This window comes from Dasypus novemcinctus, chromosome 6, assembly GCF_030445035.2.
Source record: "Dasypus novemcinctus isolate mDasNov1 chromosome 6, mDasNov1.1.hap2, whole genome shotgun sequence".
Lineage (NCBI taxonomy): Eukaryota > Metazoa > Chordata > Mammalia > Cingulata > Dasypodidae > Dasypus > Dasypus novemcinctus.
Genome location: NC_080678.1, coordinates 57,779,838 through 57,799,073, shown reverse-complemented (window position 1 = coordinate 57,799,073; position 19,236 = coordinate 57,779,838). Strand labels below are relative to the sequence as shown.

The 19,236-nt window shown below is 39.4% G+C and overlaps 1 protein-coding gene across 28 annotated transcripts in view; it reads right to left on the bottom strand.

Annotated features, from left to right (window-relative positions):
• The window catches only part of SGMS1 (sphingomyelin synthase 1), a 390,648-nt gene that overhangs the window by 48,284 nt on the left and 323,128 nt on the right, over positions 1-19,236 (bottom strand). For all 28 annotated transcript variants that reach the window (XM_058298868.2, XM_058298854.2, XM_058298864.2 and 25 more), the window contains one exon: positions 14,349-15,195. In XM_058298868.2, coding sequence (XP_058154851.1) covers positions 14,349-15,019 — 671 coding nt within the window. In that variant the 5' untranslated portion in view covers positions 15,020-15,195. The remainder of the gene's footprint in view (positions 1-14,348; positions 15,196-19,236) is intronic.

Genomic DNA, 19,236 nt, shown 5'->3' with positions numbered 1-19,236 from the left:
CAATAAACAAGCAGGAGAGCACACATGACTGTAACAGAGGCAGGGGGCCCCAAATCTCTGGAAAACAATCAAGGCTAGCATGTGATTCAGTTGTATCAGTATGTGAAATATGGACAATACACTACTGAGTTACATCTTTATTTAGATGCTAGCACTACCTTTAATTTAACAAAACCATGATATGACCATGACCATCTCACTTAATTTTCTTAGAGAATTAAGTTCCTTGTTGACAAAAGAAGGAAAAGGATAACTCTTTCTTACAAATCAGAGAAATGGCTCAGAAATAAATGCAAACACTATAAAATAGTACTGATGGGCATCTGAATGTTCATCACCTATACTTTCAACAATATATACTTTTTTATTTATTTTTAAAAGATACATAGATCACACAAAAACCTATACTTTCTTTAAACATTTTTTTCTTAATGTAAGTGGCTGGAATAATGAATTCAAATATATCACACTAGAATTTTTTTTTTTTTTTACCGAATTATTTCCCTGGCACAGCATTAATAGCCTATGATTTTCCAAACTCCTTCCATATGCGAAACTCTGTGCTAGGCATTACTATATTTATCTCATTTAGATCATAAAACAACTCTCCAATGAATGGCTGTGATTCTCATTTTACAGATGGGACTGAGGTTCAGAGAGATTAGGCTGAGATATATTACACAAAATGAAAATATTCAGGAAATTGCTTCATATTTTGAGACTATACCACTGTATAACTATAGATAAGCCGACATCCTATCACATTTTTGTTATGTTTCAAAATCCACTTTTACTTGAATTTTTCACTAAGTTAATGTTTTATGACAAGTTTCATACTTGGCATATATATGCTTACTATGTGGCCTTGGGGTGGGCTACTGAATTGTCTGAGCTTCAACATTCTACAAAATAAGTATTTTAATGATAACTACATTATTTACTAATGTGCTAGAAAAAAAATCCTTCCAGTTTCACAGATACTCAAAACTGAACGCATCCATTTCTCATTAGCATTTGCACCCAGTTAGATTTGCTTATCATTGCTCCGTATTTTTAATTAGTCACTCTGAAATACCATCCATTTCTCGATATCCTATTTCATCTGAACTTCTGCAGTGACCTCTACCTGTTGTCTCTGATTTCTACTCTGACCTTCCTAAAATTCATTCTACTTAGAGCATCCAGAATTGTCTTTTTGAAAACAGTTAAACCCTCCAATAGTTACCAAACGTACTTTGTATAAAACCCAAGTCCCGTACCAAGGTCATGAGGCCCTCAGTGATCTGGCCAGTCTCTTTCCAACCTCATTTCTCACTGGTAGTCCCATCATTCTCTAGACTTTGCTTCAGGGTGATGCCTTTGTGTTCTCACACACCACATGCAGTCCTATCTTAGGTAGGATCTTTGTGACTCAGCCTGGACTGCTTTTCTGCCAGATCACCACCTGTCATTCAGGTCTGGGTTCAAACATTGTCTCTCTAAAGAAAGCCCTGGGTCCTCTTCAGCTCATCCTTCCATTTTAATTTCTTCATAGCTACCCCATGTCCAAACCATTTCTCATATTCTGTTGACACTAACTCTCAAGAGTTTCTTAAATTTGTTTTCCTCCCTTTAATCCCTTGCTATGAGCCTTTCTCTTCCCTGGATTGTGGGGCAATCTTGCACTGACAAACCCCTCAAGTGATCCCAAGCCGCTTCCTCTCTCACTGCCCTAGGCAAAAGGAGACACTCATTATTTTCTAGATATAAACTCAAGTTCTCATCTTTGCCTGCATGACTTTTTCCCTGGAGTGACCTCCCCTATTATCCTGTCTGCTGTAATCCTATCCATCTACCTCAAATACTATCTGTGTGAAGCCTTCCAGGTGTCCCCAACTGGACAGAACCACTGCATGATCCAAAGCATTTCAGAACTGCTTCTATTTAACGGTATTTTTAATAGCGAGACTGACATCATCATTAACAAATGAGGATATTCTAGAATATTCTAGAGGGTGCCTTCTAGAAGCAGCAGCTCTTGAGAGTTTGCCTTTCTCATCAGTTAATCCCAGTGAGACTTACTGATGCCTGTAATACTAGCTGAAATCCCAGTTCTGTTCTTAAGAACTTTATTTCTTACTCCTTTGGAGAGTCCTTCCTGATGACTTTCTGTAAATGCTTGTCCTTTAATCTCTTTCATTTTTTTTTTTTAAAGATTTTTATTTTATTATTTATTTAATTACCCCCCCCCCCCCCCCCCCCCCCGTTGTCTGTTTTCTGTGTCTGTTTGCTGCATCTTGTTTCTTTGTCCGCTTCTGTTGTCGTCAGCGGCACGGGAAGTGTGGGCGGTGCCATTCCTGGGCAGGCTGCACTTTCTTTCGCACTGGGCGGCTCTCCTTACAGGTGCACTCCTTGCGCGTGGGGCTCCCCTACGCGGGGGACACCCCTGTGTGGCGCGGCACTCCTTGCGCGCATCAGCACTGCGCATGGGCCAGCTCCACACGGATCAAGGAGGCCCGGGGTTTGAACCACGGACCTCCCATGTGGTAGACGGACGCCCTAAACCACTGGGCCAAGTCCGTTTCCCTTTAATCTCTTTCATGTACCTGCAGATTTAACCCTCCTTGATGCTCACCATCCTTCGCTTTGCATCATTACCATATGCAGATTTAATTTAAAACCTTCTTAATATATTGGTACGTTCCTTCATTGAGGACTTTAAGCTCCTGGAGACCAGGGACTATGAATTCTGCCCTTGCTTTTTTTTCCCTCCTTGCCAGAACTTTCTACCCATCACACCTCATGCTTCTCAGGTGCTCGTGATGGTTAGTCATGACAACATATGGCTTAATCTAGTACTTTAGGAGAGAAAATTCCAAGGAGAAGTTAGAAAAACAAATGGAAGGGTAATAATAAATGCTGCAGAAAAAACAGAACAAAAATAAATATCTTGGGAGATTTACAATTCACTTACTATTTCTTTGGTATCCATACAGGGCAAACAACAAGTTTGTGAATCAGGCAAATGAGATGCTCGTGTACCAGGTCCTACAACGTGTCTATACAAGCTCAGGGCCTTTGGGCCTTTATTCATCCAGCTCAAAGAGACTGTACATACTTGATATTATTTTAACCATATTCGTTTAGCATGTATTGTTAACCCATTTTACAGAAGGAGAAATTAAGGTATAAAGAGTTTAAGTACTAGCCTGAGGCCACAGTCAGTCAATGAGAGAGCCACAACAAAACTCAGGTCTCTAGACTTTTAACCAGCTATTCTTTTCACTAATGAAACTGTCAATTAAAAAAAAAAAAAAAGGTCACTTGGATCTTTTTCTAAATGCCTTAAAAATTTGTAATAGAATACCACAGTTGATTGTTTTAAGGAAATGATTCAGGCTGGTTTAGGGAATTTATAAAGAACAGATAACATTATAAAAGTTGTCCCCTGTTCTCTCCAAGCCTTTTAAAAAATATTTCCTGTGTTATACAGATTCTAACAAAGAGAAAGTAAAAAAAAATGGTACCTTATAAGATATGAAAGACAATTTGAATTTAGTCTACTTGAGCTAGTTATAAAGAATTAAATTCAAGTACCCTCCAGAAACATTTACATATAACTGCCAAAACCCCACCCCCCAAAAACAGAAACATTTCTTTGTTGATATTTTCTTTTATACTGATAACAAAAATCATAAATATGTGGGTATATAAAACACAAACATGTATATGTATATCCAGACCTTTCATCATTCCTTCCTTTAATCAAAATACACACTTTCAATCACATTATCTGGGAATTCTTCAATCATAACTAGTAGTAGTAAACAATTAAAGTTTGCTTTTGGGTTAATGCATTCCCTTAAAAGTAACACATTCATATTTTAACAAACATATGAGAACGTATATCACTTACTAGTGATATACTAACCACAGCACCTAGCATCATGCCACACTCAATAAATATTAGCTACTGCTATTATTACTTGTTCAACAACATAATGAAAATATTTACTGTAGGAATTATTCAAGGCACAGGGAATACAACAGTGAATACGACAGAAAAGAATCCTCCTCACGGTGCTTATATTCTAGTGGGGAAGGCAGACAATAAACAAATAAAATATAAGACATGTTTGATTAGTACTAAATGGTAACATAATAAGTCAGAAGGACAGACAAAATGTCACCAGGAGAGAGTAGTTGCAATTTGGGGACAGGTTGGTCAGAGAAGGCCTCTCAGAGAGGGGGTGAACCATGAGAAGCAGCTAGTACAGTTCCAAGGTCTGAGGCAGTATGTGCATGTATGTGGGTGTATGCTGAACGAACAATGGGGCAGGAAGCTGGAGTAGAGGGCCTGAGGAGATGAGGTCCAGGAGAAAATAATGCCGGTCTGGTAGGACCTCCTGAGTCGCTGTGGGAACTTTGGCATTATTGGTATATGAAGTGGGAAGCTACTAGGGGGTTTGAAGAAGAGTGATATATGCTGACTTTGGATCACTCTGCGAGGTTGAGAAATAGCTGAAGAGAAGCAAGAATGGAAAGAGGGACCAACAATATCCTAGGTAAGTGATGACAGTGGTTAGACCTGTGGCAGCAATGGAGACTGTGAGAAGTGGTCAGACTTACTGACTTACTGACAAACCAGATGTGTGTGAAAGAATGCCAAGAATGAAACCAAGACACTTGGTCTCAGCACTGGGAAGGACAGCAGTACCATTTACTGATACTGGAAGAGGACTGGCGGGGACTGGGGTAGGTTTGGGAATCAGGAGAATGCAAAGTACTATGTCAAGTGCCTTACACATATTACCTAATATAATCCTCACAACAGCGTTGAAACAGGCACTATTATTATTATTTCTATTTTATATGTGAGGATCCAACTGCTACTCATTAAACCAAGCATGATCCTCCAATATGTTAAGATGGACACCATCACTGTGCTTCACCACCAACTATCATGATATCAACAGGCTGGTGGGGATAGTTGCAGTGACTTCAAATCAGATCATGAGTAATTAGATAGAGATCCATGATGGTTTGTTAAGAGAGGAGGGAAAGAGACAATCTCTGGGCAAGCTTTAAAATAGAAGGCAAAAATTATATCATTTAACAATATATATACGCACATACACATCCATATATAAACAGATTATGCATATATGAACACACATAAAAATATCAAAAGGGATCTAACTCACATGTTAGTATTATTTATCTTTGGTGAGCTAAACTTATTATTTTTTGTTTATCTTCTAATCTACCTATAACCAAGATGCATTACCTAGAAATTATTCAGTGTTAAAAATAAATAAAAATTGATCCATAAAAACTGTTATTGTGCCTGTTTATTTTTATACTCTTTTCCTTTTATTATCCTAACTCTCAGTTGAGAACCTCTTTTATGTTTACGATAACTTTAAAGCCAAATTGTTGGAACAACTGAATTTAATGAAATACATAGGGTGAATCCAGTTTCCCAAAAATTGCTAGGGCTTAGGTGCATATTTAGGTTATAAGAAAAAATGGTAAAGATCAGAAAAGGTGAAACCAGATAAGGCCACTCTAGCTAAGAGAGAAAGAAAAGCACAATGCAGTCTGGGACTGAATCTGTCATCTAGTCCCTAGAGTGACTCTTCTTCCCCATCCCAAGTACTGCCATCAGTAAACAGAAGTAAAAGAGAAGGCAAAAAATAGCCCTAAAAAACTGAGATGTCCAAATTATCTGGGAAGGTAATGAGACAGGGAAGATCCCCAGGAAAGTAAAGTACACAGGTTCTAGTCCAGGTCTGCAAACCAGGTTGACAGTGGTTCAGAATCAAAGGGAAGAGAGAAAATTTGCTAAAAACAAAAAGGAAAAGAACAAGGTTAGGTACTCTAGCCAGTGGTCTTCAGTGGAGAAGCAGAACCGAAGATAGTAGGAAAGGGAGAATTTCCCAGATTGGGTATTGATACAGCTAGCGAGTAGGATCCATGTCACACCTAGGAGTTTAGAGGACAGGAGTCGGCTAGGACATAACTATGGTGGGACAGCAAAATGTGACAGCAATCAGGGTTGGTAGGTCCATCCTGGGCCAAAGCACACTGTCTCTGGATAGTACATAACATATAAACTTTATTATCAAAAAAGGATGTGTTAGGGAGCAGACAGGGCTCAAGTAGTTGAGTGCTCAGGTGTCTCAGGTTTGGTTCCCAATGTCTCCTAAAAAAGAATAAACAAGCTAGACAGACAAACAAAAAACCCAACTCAGGGAAGCCCACCCATGTGGCTCAGTGGTTGAGTGCTGGCTTCCCACATATGAGGTCCTGTGTTCAATCCCCAGCAAAAAAAAATTTTTAAAAAGATGTTTTTATTGTCTGTTCTATGCACATAGAATGTATGCCATCATGTATGCTAAGAAAATACATACCTAAGAGTTGCCTCCTGAGAGCTTCCTTATTGCTCAAATATGGCTTCTCTCTGAGCCAAACTCAGTTTATAAATGCATTACCTTCCCCCCAGCATGGGACATGACTCCTGGGGATGAGCCTCCCTGGCATCAAGGGATTACTACCAAGCACAAACTAGCATGCAACTGGAAAAACCTTGGGCAAAAGGGAGAAAAGGTAAAGACAAATGAGTTTATATGGCCAAGAGACTTCAAAGTGAGTCAGGAGGTCACTTCAGAGGTTACGTTTATGCTCATCTCAGCAGGATCCCATTGACTGCCAAAGCAAATACTATCTCAAAGAGCAGGGCTCCTGAGGGCTCTGGAGGGCTTATCAGACATTATAGGTAAGACAGACTGCTCAGGAGTTTGGTGCCTTGCCAGTGGGCTCTACTTTGGAATTTATGCTCTCCAGTGTGACAGGTAGACTCAGTTGTGGTTTCCCTACACATGGCTCTTCTGTCCCTTTCTATTTGAACCTATAGTTAGTACTACAGTTGACAGGTGTATGTCCTAGAGACTTAAATCTTTGGACTGCCCATGTGCCATCTGGGCCCTGCATCTCAACAGAGTTGCAATACCTACTCTCCAGTTCATTGGACTCACTCAGGACAACCATCAAGGAGATGATGAGGGACAACAACCATCCTGAGGAACACAGAGTCTGCAACTGTAAGAGAGTTTCATCCATCTGCCCCATGGGATCTAAGCCCCCTCTCAATTAAAGGTGAAGTGGGCATCACCATCCCAGAATCCTCAGATTGGGGAATGAATGGCAGACTAGAGTAGACTTACTGGTATTCTACTATAGACTTATTACAATTCTAGCAATGAAGAACTTACATCATTGATATGGAGGCAGTGGCCACTGGAGGTTCTCAGTGGAGGGAGAAGGAAAAATAGGTATAATATGGAGGAATTTTTGGGACTTGGGAATTGTCGTGAATGACACTGCAATGATAGATACAGGCCGTTCTATATCTTGCCATAACTTACAAAATTGTGAGGGAAAGAGTGTAAACTACAATGTAAACTATAATCACACTTAGTGGCAATGCTCCAAAATGTGTACATCAACTGTAACAAATGTACCATACTAATGAAAGATGTTGTTAGTGTGGGAAAAGGTGGGAGGGGTAGGGTGTGGGGCATATAGGAATCCCCTATATTTTTTATGTATTATTTATGTAATTTAAGTATCCTTTTTTTAAAAAAATAAGAAGTATATAAAAAATTAAAAAAAAGAAAAAAGAAAACACATTTTCAGAGGACAAGTGCCTATTATATCAGTAAATTTCTAGATTGGATTTATACTGACAGAACTTTGATTCCCCAAATCTACTGTTGTGGGACTTTGAGCAAGTCAATAGTTTCTCTCAGCCTTAGTCATCTTCATTAGAGAGGAGAATAATACCACATATTTTAAAGTTTGATTGTGAAAAATCAAATAACAGAATATATGTTAAAAAATTCATATTAGTCAAGTATCAGCTGATTTGGAACCTACCACTTGACAATGGTGAAAATGATTTTTGACAATGTACACAAAAAGGAACAGGCTAAAATAGACTTCAAGCATGCACATAAACTGATGTAGGTATAGGTATAGAGGGAGCAGAGTGGAGGGAAGGGACAATCTCTGAGATTTTACCTTGCTGTATTGCTGGAGAGGAATATGACTGCTTATCAGTCAATTAAATAATAGGATAGGTGCCAAAAAAATTTAAAAGCTGTAATAATTTATGGGAATTTTTGTCCTCATGAGTTTTATACTTGGATGGAGACTGGACATTATGCTTTCAAAAACTGAGCTGTTACTATAAGAACAAATAAAAATTCCCCAGAATATAATCTCTAGGCAACTTTGTTTTGCTCATTCTGCATCTCAAGAATACAGTCTTTCAATTTTTGGTAAATTGCTAAATGTAAAAATGTTCTAAAGTTTCATTAGATACTGGTCTTGCAGTCTACAGTATAAGGTCAATTTACAATAAAGTGAAATAGCCTTAAGAAAAGGTTCTTCTAGCACTCGGAAATTAAAATACCAATAATAGGAACCTGGAGAGACTGGCCTTGTATTAAATGCCCTATATTCAGTGTTTTTAAGAACCTCCAAACACATAAAAATGATGGAAAAAAATGTTGATGGTTTCTGTGGTCATAAACCACTATGGGGATTAAAAGAGGAAACAGAATAAGCACTTTAATCCAATTGACTTGATGTGAAAGCACCGATTAAAATAGTGGAAAGTCTAGTCTGTTGAGTAAAACACAGACCAGAAATAATCAAATTGGCATCTAAGTGCAGCAGTTGCCAATTAACACTGGGATTATGTCCTTGGAAATTAGATTCTAGTCTCAGAAGAAATATATTAATAAATGCTACAGATACTTGTGCTGGCAGATATGTAACCAAAAATAAGGCTCCAAAGTCATAGCAGTTATCAAAGACTAAAACACAAAAGAAATCTTTTCCAAATTATTACTGACTGTAAAATATACAATGCTTCCAGATATCTAAAATCCATCCCAGTACTTTCAAGAGCAGAATCTCAGAAAAGTTACACTGGAAAATTTTGTCTGTTCCTTCCTGTGGGATTAACAAAGGTCCTAGAAACAGTTCTGAATACAGATGTCATAGCAGGTCTTAAACAAGACCTGACATCACTGTTTCCCTTCTCTAGTTCCGTATCTTTTGGCATAGGATGAATGTTCCAAGAGTCCACACAGTGGCCATTTCCATTTTACAACTCTATATAAACTCTATATAACTGCTTATGTGAGAATGTTCCAGATCACCACAAAGCAAGTATATCACTCTGGTCTCTCAGCTCCACCCAGTTTTAAAGCTAAAAGAATATGCAAACCAAGGTGCCATCAAGGTGATGCTTTCTTCCTGAAGGGTAGTATTCTGGGGCTGCCTGCTGGCTATCCTTGGTCCTGGGCTCCTCTGTCACGTGGAAAAGCACACGGTGGCTCTCTGGCCTCTCCGTTCTCTTCTGGGTTCCAGTGAATTTCAGCTTCTTGCTTCCTGTGATTTTCTTGCTCTCTACCTGAATTTGAATTTCATTCCAATGTCCTACTTACAATGGGTTCATACCTACAGGAGTGGATTAAGTTTAAGAACATGTTTTTCTGAGGTCCATCAGCTCCAAACCACCACACTAAATGCAGTGTAAAAGTGTATGGGAAGATTAGGGTTATGCGCTGTTTGTGGGGAAACAGGAAAGCCCCCCAGTCTCAATAATGTCACAAGTTGGAATATTTTGAGGCAGTGGGATTGAATCTAAGACAGCCCAGCCTCCCTTGCCAGCAGCCACTCTGGATTCCTGCTAACAGAAAACTAGAGAAGAGGCTCAGATTCCTGGAAATGCCAAGAGTTGTGCCCACGTGGGTTTTCTCTAGGCAGATTGTTTTGCCTTCTCAACCCAGTATTTCAAAGACTTGTCTAAATATGGGGTCCACGTATGGGGGGCTTATGGGCGAGTTAGTCATGGCCAGCAGAGCTAGCCCTTCCCATGCGTTTCTGGAATGGGTGAATCTGGGCCCACCTCCCTCAAACTACAGCCTCCACTATGACCAAAGGCTTGCAAGGTCCCCCAAGTAAGCTCTGGACATAACCAAATAGTATTTAGGAACTGATCTAGACTGACTCATTCTGAGGATCTTACCTCTTCTGCCCGTCTTGCCCTACTACTCCTGGACTCCCAAACAACTCCTTTTTGAATCATCAGCATTGACCCCAGCATAGATGTAAATCATTCATTATGTCACTGAAATCTAAAATGGAGTTCAGAGAAGTTTGTGGAAATAGAGATGGAGTAAGCATTCCCAAACCACTGATGCTGGAGCATGGCATGAAGAGACTGCTCCCCATCCCCCACCCTATATGGGATGACTGTTTCTCTCTGTTTAGTTTATGACCACACTTCCTGGTTTGTTTTTTCTGATTTCAGGTATTTCGATCTCAATTCTAGGACTGGTCACCATAAAGGATGCTCATGACATAAAGAGTAGGCTGAATGAAGTGGAGACACTTCTAAAGGCAACTATTAGTATGAAATGTAAAGTAAGTATATCCAGAACTGGGCTGGGGGTGACTAGTCATCCACATTTTTAAAAGTGCCCCTTTTGCCCCCACAGTGAACCTGCTGTCTTCATCTCGCCACTTGGCTCTTTGACTTTGTCCCTGGAAGGGGAGGAGAATATACTCAGGGGAAAGGAAGACTTTTGTAGACTGTTCATAATCTTTGGGGAAGACATGAAGTGAGGGGCCCGAGAAGGAGTGAAGTAGAAGGGACATGGGGGTCCTCTCTGGCTGCAATGGTCTTTGCTTTCTGAAAAGCCACTACTCATGAGTGAACAGTTGCTCATAGTATCCACTTATAGTCCTTTTTATTTCTGTGAGCTTGTTGGTAATGCCTCCCCTTTCATTTTTTAATTTTAGCTATTTACATCCTCTTTTTTTTCTTTTTATCAGTCTAGGTAAAGGTTTGGTTGTTTTATAAAACATCTAAATTTTCTATTTCCATACTTATCTTCTGTCTTGATGTTCTATCCATTATTGAATATGGTAGATGAATTTCTCCCTTCAAATCTGTCAATATATATTGGCGCTCTGTCCTTAAATTTATGTTTGTTTATAACTGTCACATCTTCTTGTTGAAGTAAACTCTTTATCAAGATATAGCAACCCTCTTTGTCCTTCATAAAAGGTTTGCTAATATTCGTTTGTTTACTGCCTGCCTGACCCATACATAAACTCAATAAGAACATAAGGGCCATCTGCTCACTGAAGCATTCTCAAGGTTTAGAACTGTATCTGGCACATTGCTCAATAAATATCAACTGAATGAATGAATTTTAAAAGAGCACTTTCTGTGGCAGGCACTCTAACCAGGCACTCAGAAAAAACATGAATGATGAGTAGGATCTAGTCTTTTCCCTTGAGGATCTTAAAATCTAGCAGTGAAGAAGACATATACGCAGCTAATAGAATGGAATGTGACATGAACTAGATGTGTTTGGGGGAAACCGTGGAGTGCAGTAGCTAGAGAGGAGGCAGGAAAGATTGGTGCCAGATTACAAAGAACCTTGTGCTTTTTGCTAAGGAACTGATCCTCAATCTGAGCACCTGCTACGCAGCACTAAGTAGCAATGGAAAAAGCAGATAGATCTGAAATCAGAATTGACAAAATTAGAACTGACAGAAGTTAGTGACTATTAGATAAAAGGAACTGAGGTGTTCTCCCAGATTTCTAGGAAATGCCACTAGCTGAGTAAGGAGGAAAAACAAGTTGGGGGATGGGGAAAGATAATAAATTTGACTTTAGAAAGATTGAGCTTGAGGTACTATGATCACACTACTAAGTGATCTTTATTTGTCAGATGACTAGAAAACCCTTAACATGGAAATTCTACAATCCTGCCCCTTGGGTGCCTCCTTTTTCAGGTGTTTATAACATTTTAATAATTCCGAACCATACCTATTATCCTTAGGTGTCACCATGTTAGCCATGCATGAAAATTCCACAGAGTCTTCTGGTTTTATCAACTCTATAAATTAAACATATCCTTTTTATCATGCTTTCTTAAAGGGCTCCTGGGCTTTGAGTGGCAAACATGCTGATGGAGGATGGGAAGAAGGGTCAAGACTCAGGAAGTCAAGCACAGAGGGAGAGGTTAATTAGAAAAAGTAGGCTTTATGGCACTACAAAACATTTTAATCTTCTTTATAAGAGCCAGGAAAAGGCAGTTCCATCAAAACCCATTACTGGGAGTGGATGTGGCTCAAGCAGCTAAGTGCCCGCCTCCCACATAGGAAGTCCCAGGTTTGGTTCCTAGTGCCTCCTACAAAAACAAAAACAAAACAACAAGCAAACCAAATAAAAAAAAAAAACCAACTCAGGGAAGTCTATGTAGCTCAGTGGTCTTCCCATATACGAGGTCTTGGATTCAATTTCTGACCCCCGGTACCTCAAAAAAAGAAACCAAAGTAACCCACCACTGCTTGCTACATCAATTTGTACCTTTCTTCCTTACATGTCGGGTCTGCCATAGGCACTGAAGAGAGGCAACAAGGAGGGAGATGGAAAACCTGGGCGTCCCCACTAGAAGAATAGGGAGGATACTTAGGATTATCATGACAATAGTCAGCATTCAGTTAGCATGTTCCTATCCTGCCAAGGTGCAACACAGAGAGGGGACTTTATTGGCAATAACTATCAATAAAATTTGAAATTAGGAAGCCTAAGGGGAAACCAAAGAGGGAAATTCTCTCCTGAGAAAAATATAAATAGCAATACACTGAAGAGAAATTCGTCCTATGGTTAGGACACTTCCTTAGAATAAGAATAAAATTATTTATAAAATCACTGTTCCCTAAGAGATTCCCTAAATCTCTTAGGGATTTAGGAGATTGGATACATATACGGTATGGTTTTCTCAAAGTTATATTCTGGGGCAGTAAATTATTTGATGGCATGTAAGAATTTTGATGTAAAACCAGAAAACAAAATCACATAGGCAAAAATTCAAAACAAAACAAAACACAGGAAACACAATTTGAGTTGACCAAGACTTTGTAAAGGGAAATATTTATATATTTTTTCCAGTGGGCTTTTTGGGGAAAAAAATTTATTTGGGACCATGTAAAAACTCAAAAATGGTACTGAATTTGGAGAGCTGAAAACATATATTTAAAAAATTCTCAGCCCTATATTTTTTAGGTCTAGTCCTACCTAGTTTGCCTCTTAAAACTAGAGCAAACAACAAGTCTTCAAATCAAATGCATCCCAGACCATTCCTTCTATTTCTAATTTAGCTTAAACTCAAGGACTGTGCAACTAGCCACCAAATAAACCCTGGCCACTTAAATGACGTCCTTTTCATAAATTAAGATAGTTTTTCCTTGGCAAAGGGTCAGGACATGCTTCTATTTCTATTTGAAGATAAATAATTTATAATATGAAAAAAAAACAGTCCTTGTAAAATATACCAGGAAAAGATTCATTTCTGTTGAAGAATGTTCAGCATAAATTCTCATTGGGCATTTTGTGTTGATTTAAGATGATATACTTAATATTTAGCCATACTATGGGTCAAGAAACATAGTCTACCAGAGAGAAACTTAATTCCTCAACAAACCATTTCCCAACTCCTATGTGTGGAATCCATAAAGATGTTCTGCTGATGGGAAAATCATATTCTCAAAGACCAGGGAATAATGTAGATGCTTAGTTTGCTAAAGGGAGTCCAGGCAAACAGCTTGTCTAAGGGGTCTATGTTGGGTTTAGAGCTTGGAACATCAAGTCACTTTGGGACCACTGGAAACTAAAAGGAGGGACCTATTTAAAATCTCAAGAAACATGAATGGAATAGCCACATGTGGCTTTAAGCATCACACATTCTAGAAGGTGGAAATCCATGCAGGTTAATACACATTTTACCTACCTGAAGGATATCGTTTCTCTGATACTCAACCCATTCTGGAATAGCTGTTCTGAGTTCTGTGTGTGATACATTTTTAACTACATTTTGCTAAAGTTCCAGATGTCTGACTCTTGTGGGAAAAACTAAACAGGGATTTATAGAACTTTAGGACAATTGTCAACTCTACTCTCAAGTAGAGTATTAATAACATGGAGACAGGGTGGTTCAATAGCCTGTACTCTCTAAAGGTGCCTGAGGGTTTTCTTCCTTTTCAGTCAAAACAGAACATATCTCTTAAGAACCTTATGCATCATCTGTACTAATCCTGTTCAAAGCAGACAACAGCATTTTCTTAAAGCTGCCAGAAGTTTAGTTATTTCAACAGCATGTGGTCTAAAAAAGAAAGAATATACTTTCCCACTGCTTAACAAATTTCATGTCCAAATGAAAATTACATCTATAGTGCAAACCTCCAACCATTCAATCTGAGAGTTTTTCTTTACTTACTTGTATTTTAAGAGCAGCCACTGAATTAACCAGAGTCCTACAAGGATCATGCCATTAATTTCACAAATAGAAAAGGCCCACTGCACCCGGTTAAAATGGTCAAAAAACGTGTCCGGTAGTGGAGGTTGCACCTCCTTAGGAGGCACTCGTTCATGGACGACCGAGATCATCACTGTGGTGAGAACAAAACAGGAAAGTGCATAAAGAAAGGCCAGAAAGGTCTTGCCCCACTCCATGGGGTACTGGGAACGCTCTGGTTCTGGCATGGGGATTTTTATCATCTCTTTCCGGTACCCATTTGGCATCCCGTTGGGTTTGATCTTGGTGTTGAAGCTGCTGTTAGGGGTGGGGACATTTGTGCCAATGCTGAGGTGTCCATTGGCATGGCCATTCTTGTGTGCTTCTATGTGCTGCTCCATTTTCAGGGTCTCTATCATGTCCAAAAGCCGCTGCCCATTGTCGGAGGAGACTCGGCACAAGGGGGGCTTTTTGAAATCCTCTTGGGTCAGGTTGATCAAGTCCCGGCCTGTGAAATGTTCCAGAGGTTCACAGTATTCTGGCACAGCATTCTCCAACAGCCAGTCTGCCACCTTCTTGGGTGACCAATACACCACTTCCTTCATTGTACTGGCAGGCAACATGCAGACCCCAGCTTGCTCTCGGCAGGTCATCAGTCACTGTTCTTACAAGGAAGGACACCATCCCTCCTTGGCTCGTTCATCCTGTCGGCCTTGTTAGCAGACACTTGTTTGGCAGATGGTCAGTTGTTAAACACTTCAAGTAGCTGTGCAGGGTTCCTGAGTGCCTGGGAATTAATTCTTCTCATTTTTGAAGAAGATTCTCCCTTCTGTGGAGGCAAGAGAAAAGGTAAGTATATTGGGACTTCTAAATCAACGGCCTTACAATGCAAAATCAATAAGCATAAGGAAAATGGAAAAGCAATTATTAGTAAACTCTACAGTTTTCAAGCCTGTATTATTGTTATTTATTTAATCCCCCCCACCCCATGGCTTTTTTGCATGCTGTCTGCTCTCTGTGTCTATTCCCTGCAGGCTCTTCTGTGTTTTTTTTGCTTTTCTCCCTTTTTTGTTGCATCACCTTGCTGAGTCGCCACTCCGCAGTGTGCAGGTGAGCCTACTTTCACAAGGAGGCCCTGGGATGCGAACCCAGGGTCTCCGCTGCTTCCCTCAATCCTGTATTATTTTAAGGGACCACTGATTCCCTTGTTAGTCTTCCCTGGAAGAGCCTGAAAGTGGATAATGGATAAGGTCAAAGGGCAAATGTTTTATAGACTCTCCAATGTTGTCTTTTCTAAGAACAATTCTATAGCCCTTTGGACACTGTTCAATACCTATCAATGATTTCCTTTCAGCTCTATGCTTCCCAAGATAAGCATGTAGGATGTAAGAAGGGAACTACTGATCTAAATGATCAAGAGTCCTACAGTTGGTAGCTGGCACAAACAAGACCTGAACCCAGGTCCTCTGATTACAAAATCTAAACTTCTCTCAACTGAATCCAAAAGTATGACTCTAAATGAGGATAGGCATTAGGTCCATTTCCAATTTCCCAGTCCAAATAACAACAAATTAAATGGCAATAAAATTTAGAAGATATTCCAGACATTGGGCATTTCCTCCTCTCTATGTCTACAGTGCCGTGTGCCTTCCCCATCATACTCAGTAGTGGTTAAGTGTCTGTGCAGACTCTCACGGGAGCCTATGAGCCATGGCAGAAGGGCTAGGACCTTAGGCACCCAAGAATCTCACATTCTTGGCATTCAGTAGGTGCTCAATAGCTACTGGATATCCCAGAAAACATCTGTGAGGCCTAGCAACATGTAGATGGTTTAATGGAAAAAACCCTACTGCAAATAGTCTTTATACTGAAAACTGCTTTTAAAACAATTTGGATGGTAGGGGAGAATCAAGGTAGGCATTCTCCAGAGAGAAATATAAAAACCTAAGTGGACCTCTGAACCACTTAAAAATCACTGCAGAGGAACTTCTATGCTAATAGCAATCAATGCCCAGAAAAAAATGAAAAGACACGCCTGCCAAACAGCAGTCCTGGCAGAAAGTCCTGCAGGAAAAAGGATTTCCTGGCATCATACCCGAGGCTCTCTTAAAAAACTCCTCAGCATAGTTAGGACAACAGCAAGGGAACCTCCAATAAGCGAAGCCCAGGAGAAATGAACAAAGACAGGGACAGGGGCTTCTCACATAAGTTCTTCATTATGCTCCTTGCCCAATGCAGGAGCCCAGTTGTAGGGACCCACACTGCCTGCAAGAAGGGGAAATCACCTCAGATCATAGAGACCAGACCAAGGTCATCGTGGTATTTCACTTCTAGCTGATCGGAGGAACAGTCAGGTAACATCTCCTTTTAAGAAATATTCTTTCAAGTAGAAACAAAATCAAAAGATAAGAGATGATTCAATATAGGGTCATCAAATATCAATGCCTCTTTCTGAAGCTACTTAACATCTACTTTCCCTATATTTAGAAGAGACACACACACCTTTTTTTTTTCAAGTTTAAAGAACTCACTCCCACCCTGCATACTCTCACATATTAGGTGTTTGATATATTTAGCATCTATCTGTGCTGTCTCAGTACAAAGGGCAGCAGAAAGCATAACTGTGACATGGAACTGTCTGGCTTCAAATTTCTGCTCTGCCCAAAGCCTCAGCTTTTTCATCTATAAATTGGGATTATAGTGAGATCAAATGACCTTGTCCTTCCCTCTCTAATTCTCTAATCTTGTCTCATATCATTCTCCCTCTCTCTCATTGTACCCAGCCTCCTTTCTATTTCATTGCCATTCTATTCTATTGCCTTTATTCCTTCTGTTTCGGGGGCTTTTCAAATAGCCTGGTCTTTCTCAGGCTTCAGGCCTCAGCTTAAGTGTTGAGCCCACACAAAGGTCTTCTCTGACCCTCCTGGATGGTGCAGAACCAGCCCACGAGCAGACCCAGCCCAGCAATTTCTCTGTAGGACCCAAGGGTATGAATCTGGCTGCAAGGCAGGGCTAGGACCAGTGTCAGGAAGCTGCATTTGCAACCTTAAGGACATGCTGACTGCAGAAGATTTAGAGGATGGGAGGGTTGATGCAAATCATGTGTGCGAGTGCTAAGGCTCCCATCACCACTTTTTGATGCCAACACTGCGCACCCTACCCAGTTATTTTCTATCATATTACCCCGTACATTCCTTAGATGGCCTTTATCACTCTCTGAAATTATCTCTTATATTAGTTTACTTCTTACACTATTGTTTGTTCTCTCATATTACATAATTCAAGACAGCAGGGATCTTACCTATCTTGCTCTTCACTGTTTAACCAGCAGCTAGAGCTTCTCCAATATAGTAGCCACTAGCTAATGGTAGCTTCTGAATTCTTAAGATGTGCGAGTCCAAATTGAGATGTGCTTTCAAGTGTAAAATACATGCTAGATTTTGAAGGTATTACGAAAAAAGTAAGGTAAAATTTCTAATCACTGCTTTTTATATTGATTTATACATTGAAATAATATTTTGGATGGATGAGGTTAAATAAAATCTATTCTTAAAATTAATTTCACTTGTTTCTTTTCAAATTCTTGAATAGAACTGTAGCTTTTTAATTACCCCCAAGTAATACGTCTGGATCTTTTTGTAATGTCTTACTTCCTTTCAACACCCAACTGAATCCATAGTAACATTTCATAAATATTTACTGAAGCTGCCACTTCTGAACAGCATTCGAAAAGCCCAGTCATTCTGACACACAAAGGCAAGGACAATCTTCCAATTTTCATAAGAAAATAAACTATTTTTCAAGCAAGCTTTGAAGTTTGAAAAATAAAAACATACATGCTGTTTCCCTGCAGCTGATGTTCAAGTTGTGCAAAAGGGAAAAAAGCCTCATTTTTTTAGGGAAGTGAAGTATTGGAAAGCTACTCGGTACTTCAGTGGTCACTATTAAAAGGTGGAGATTTAATCAGAGACCCCAGATCCCAAGTGTAATGTGTAGGAGAGGTGTGAAAATCACTTTCCCCTGGATTCACACATCCAACTTAGAATCTACTATGGCATTTTTGTAAAAGGAAAGGCAATGTATTTTCATATCTACACCCAGTAGGGTGTACATTGGGCTGGGCTCACAAAACAACAAAAATCTTCACCATCACCCAGAAAAGCCACCTCAAGTTCATTATTGATCCATTACTGGGAGAATATAAAGAAATAATATATAGTCCAAACCATTACACCTATTCTCAGAACTGGGGCAGAAACAATAGAAGAGTAAAAGTGCTACATAAATTTTTTATCCCAAAATACCACAGAATTTTAGAGATTGCTTTCATGTTCGATCTGTAATTTTGAGAGATAAGTAAACTAAAGTCCATTGAAATTGTGATTTTTCTAAAATCTTACAACTAGCAAAGAGTTGGCCCTGGGAATACACTAGGAACCACGATGATCTTCAGGGCTCTCCCCTCAATGGCCTCACAGACTTGAGCATGTATAAAGGATAGCTGAAAATGTCTTGGTGGGGTGGGGAGGGGAAAGGAAGCATTGGTTCTATAGGATAAAGGGTAGGAAAAACACATGTTCATTACAGAGTCTAAACTAGAAAGGTTTTATATTTGATCTCAATTAAGTACACAGTAAATCTGCTAAACTCAATTTGGCTCCAATTTTTAAAATAGTTATTTGAAGCTCTGACATTACAGGTTTTATCAGATAATATGCAATGACATTGCATAAACTATTTTGTCATTAATTTTCAAAGCCAGATCTTTAAAAACAGAAAATTAAGTTAAAGCAATTATTTTGGTAATGGAAAAAAACATTAAAACAATAAATCATTTATGAATAGTTGCTTATCCTTACTCAAAATGAAT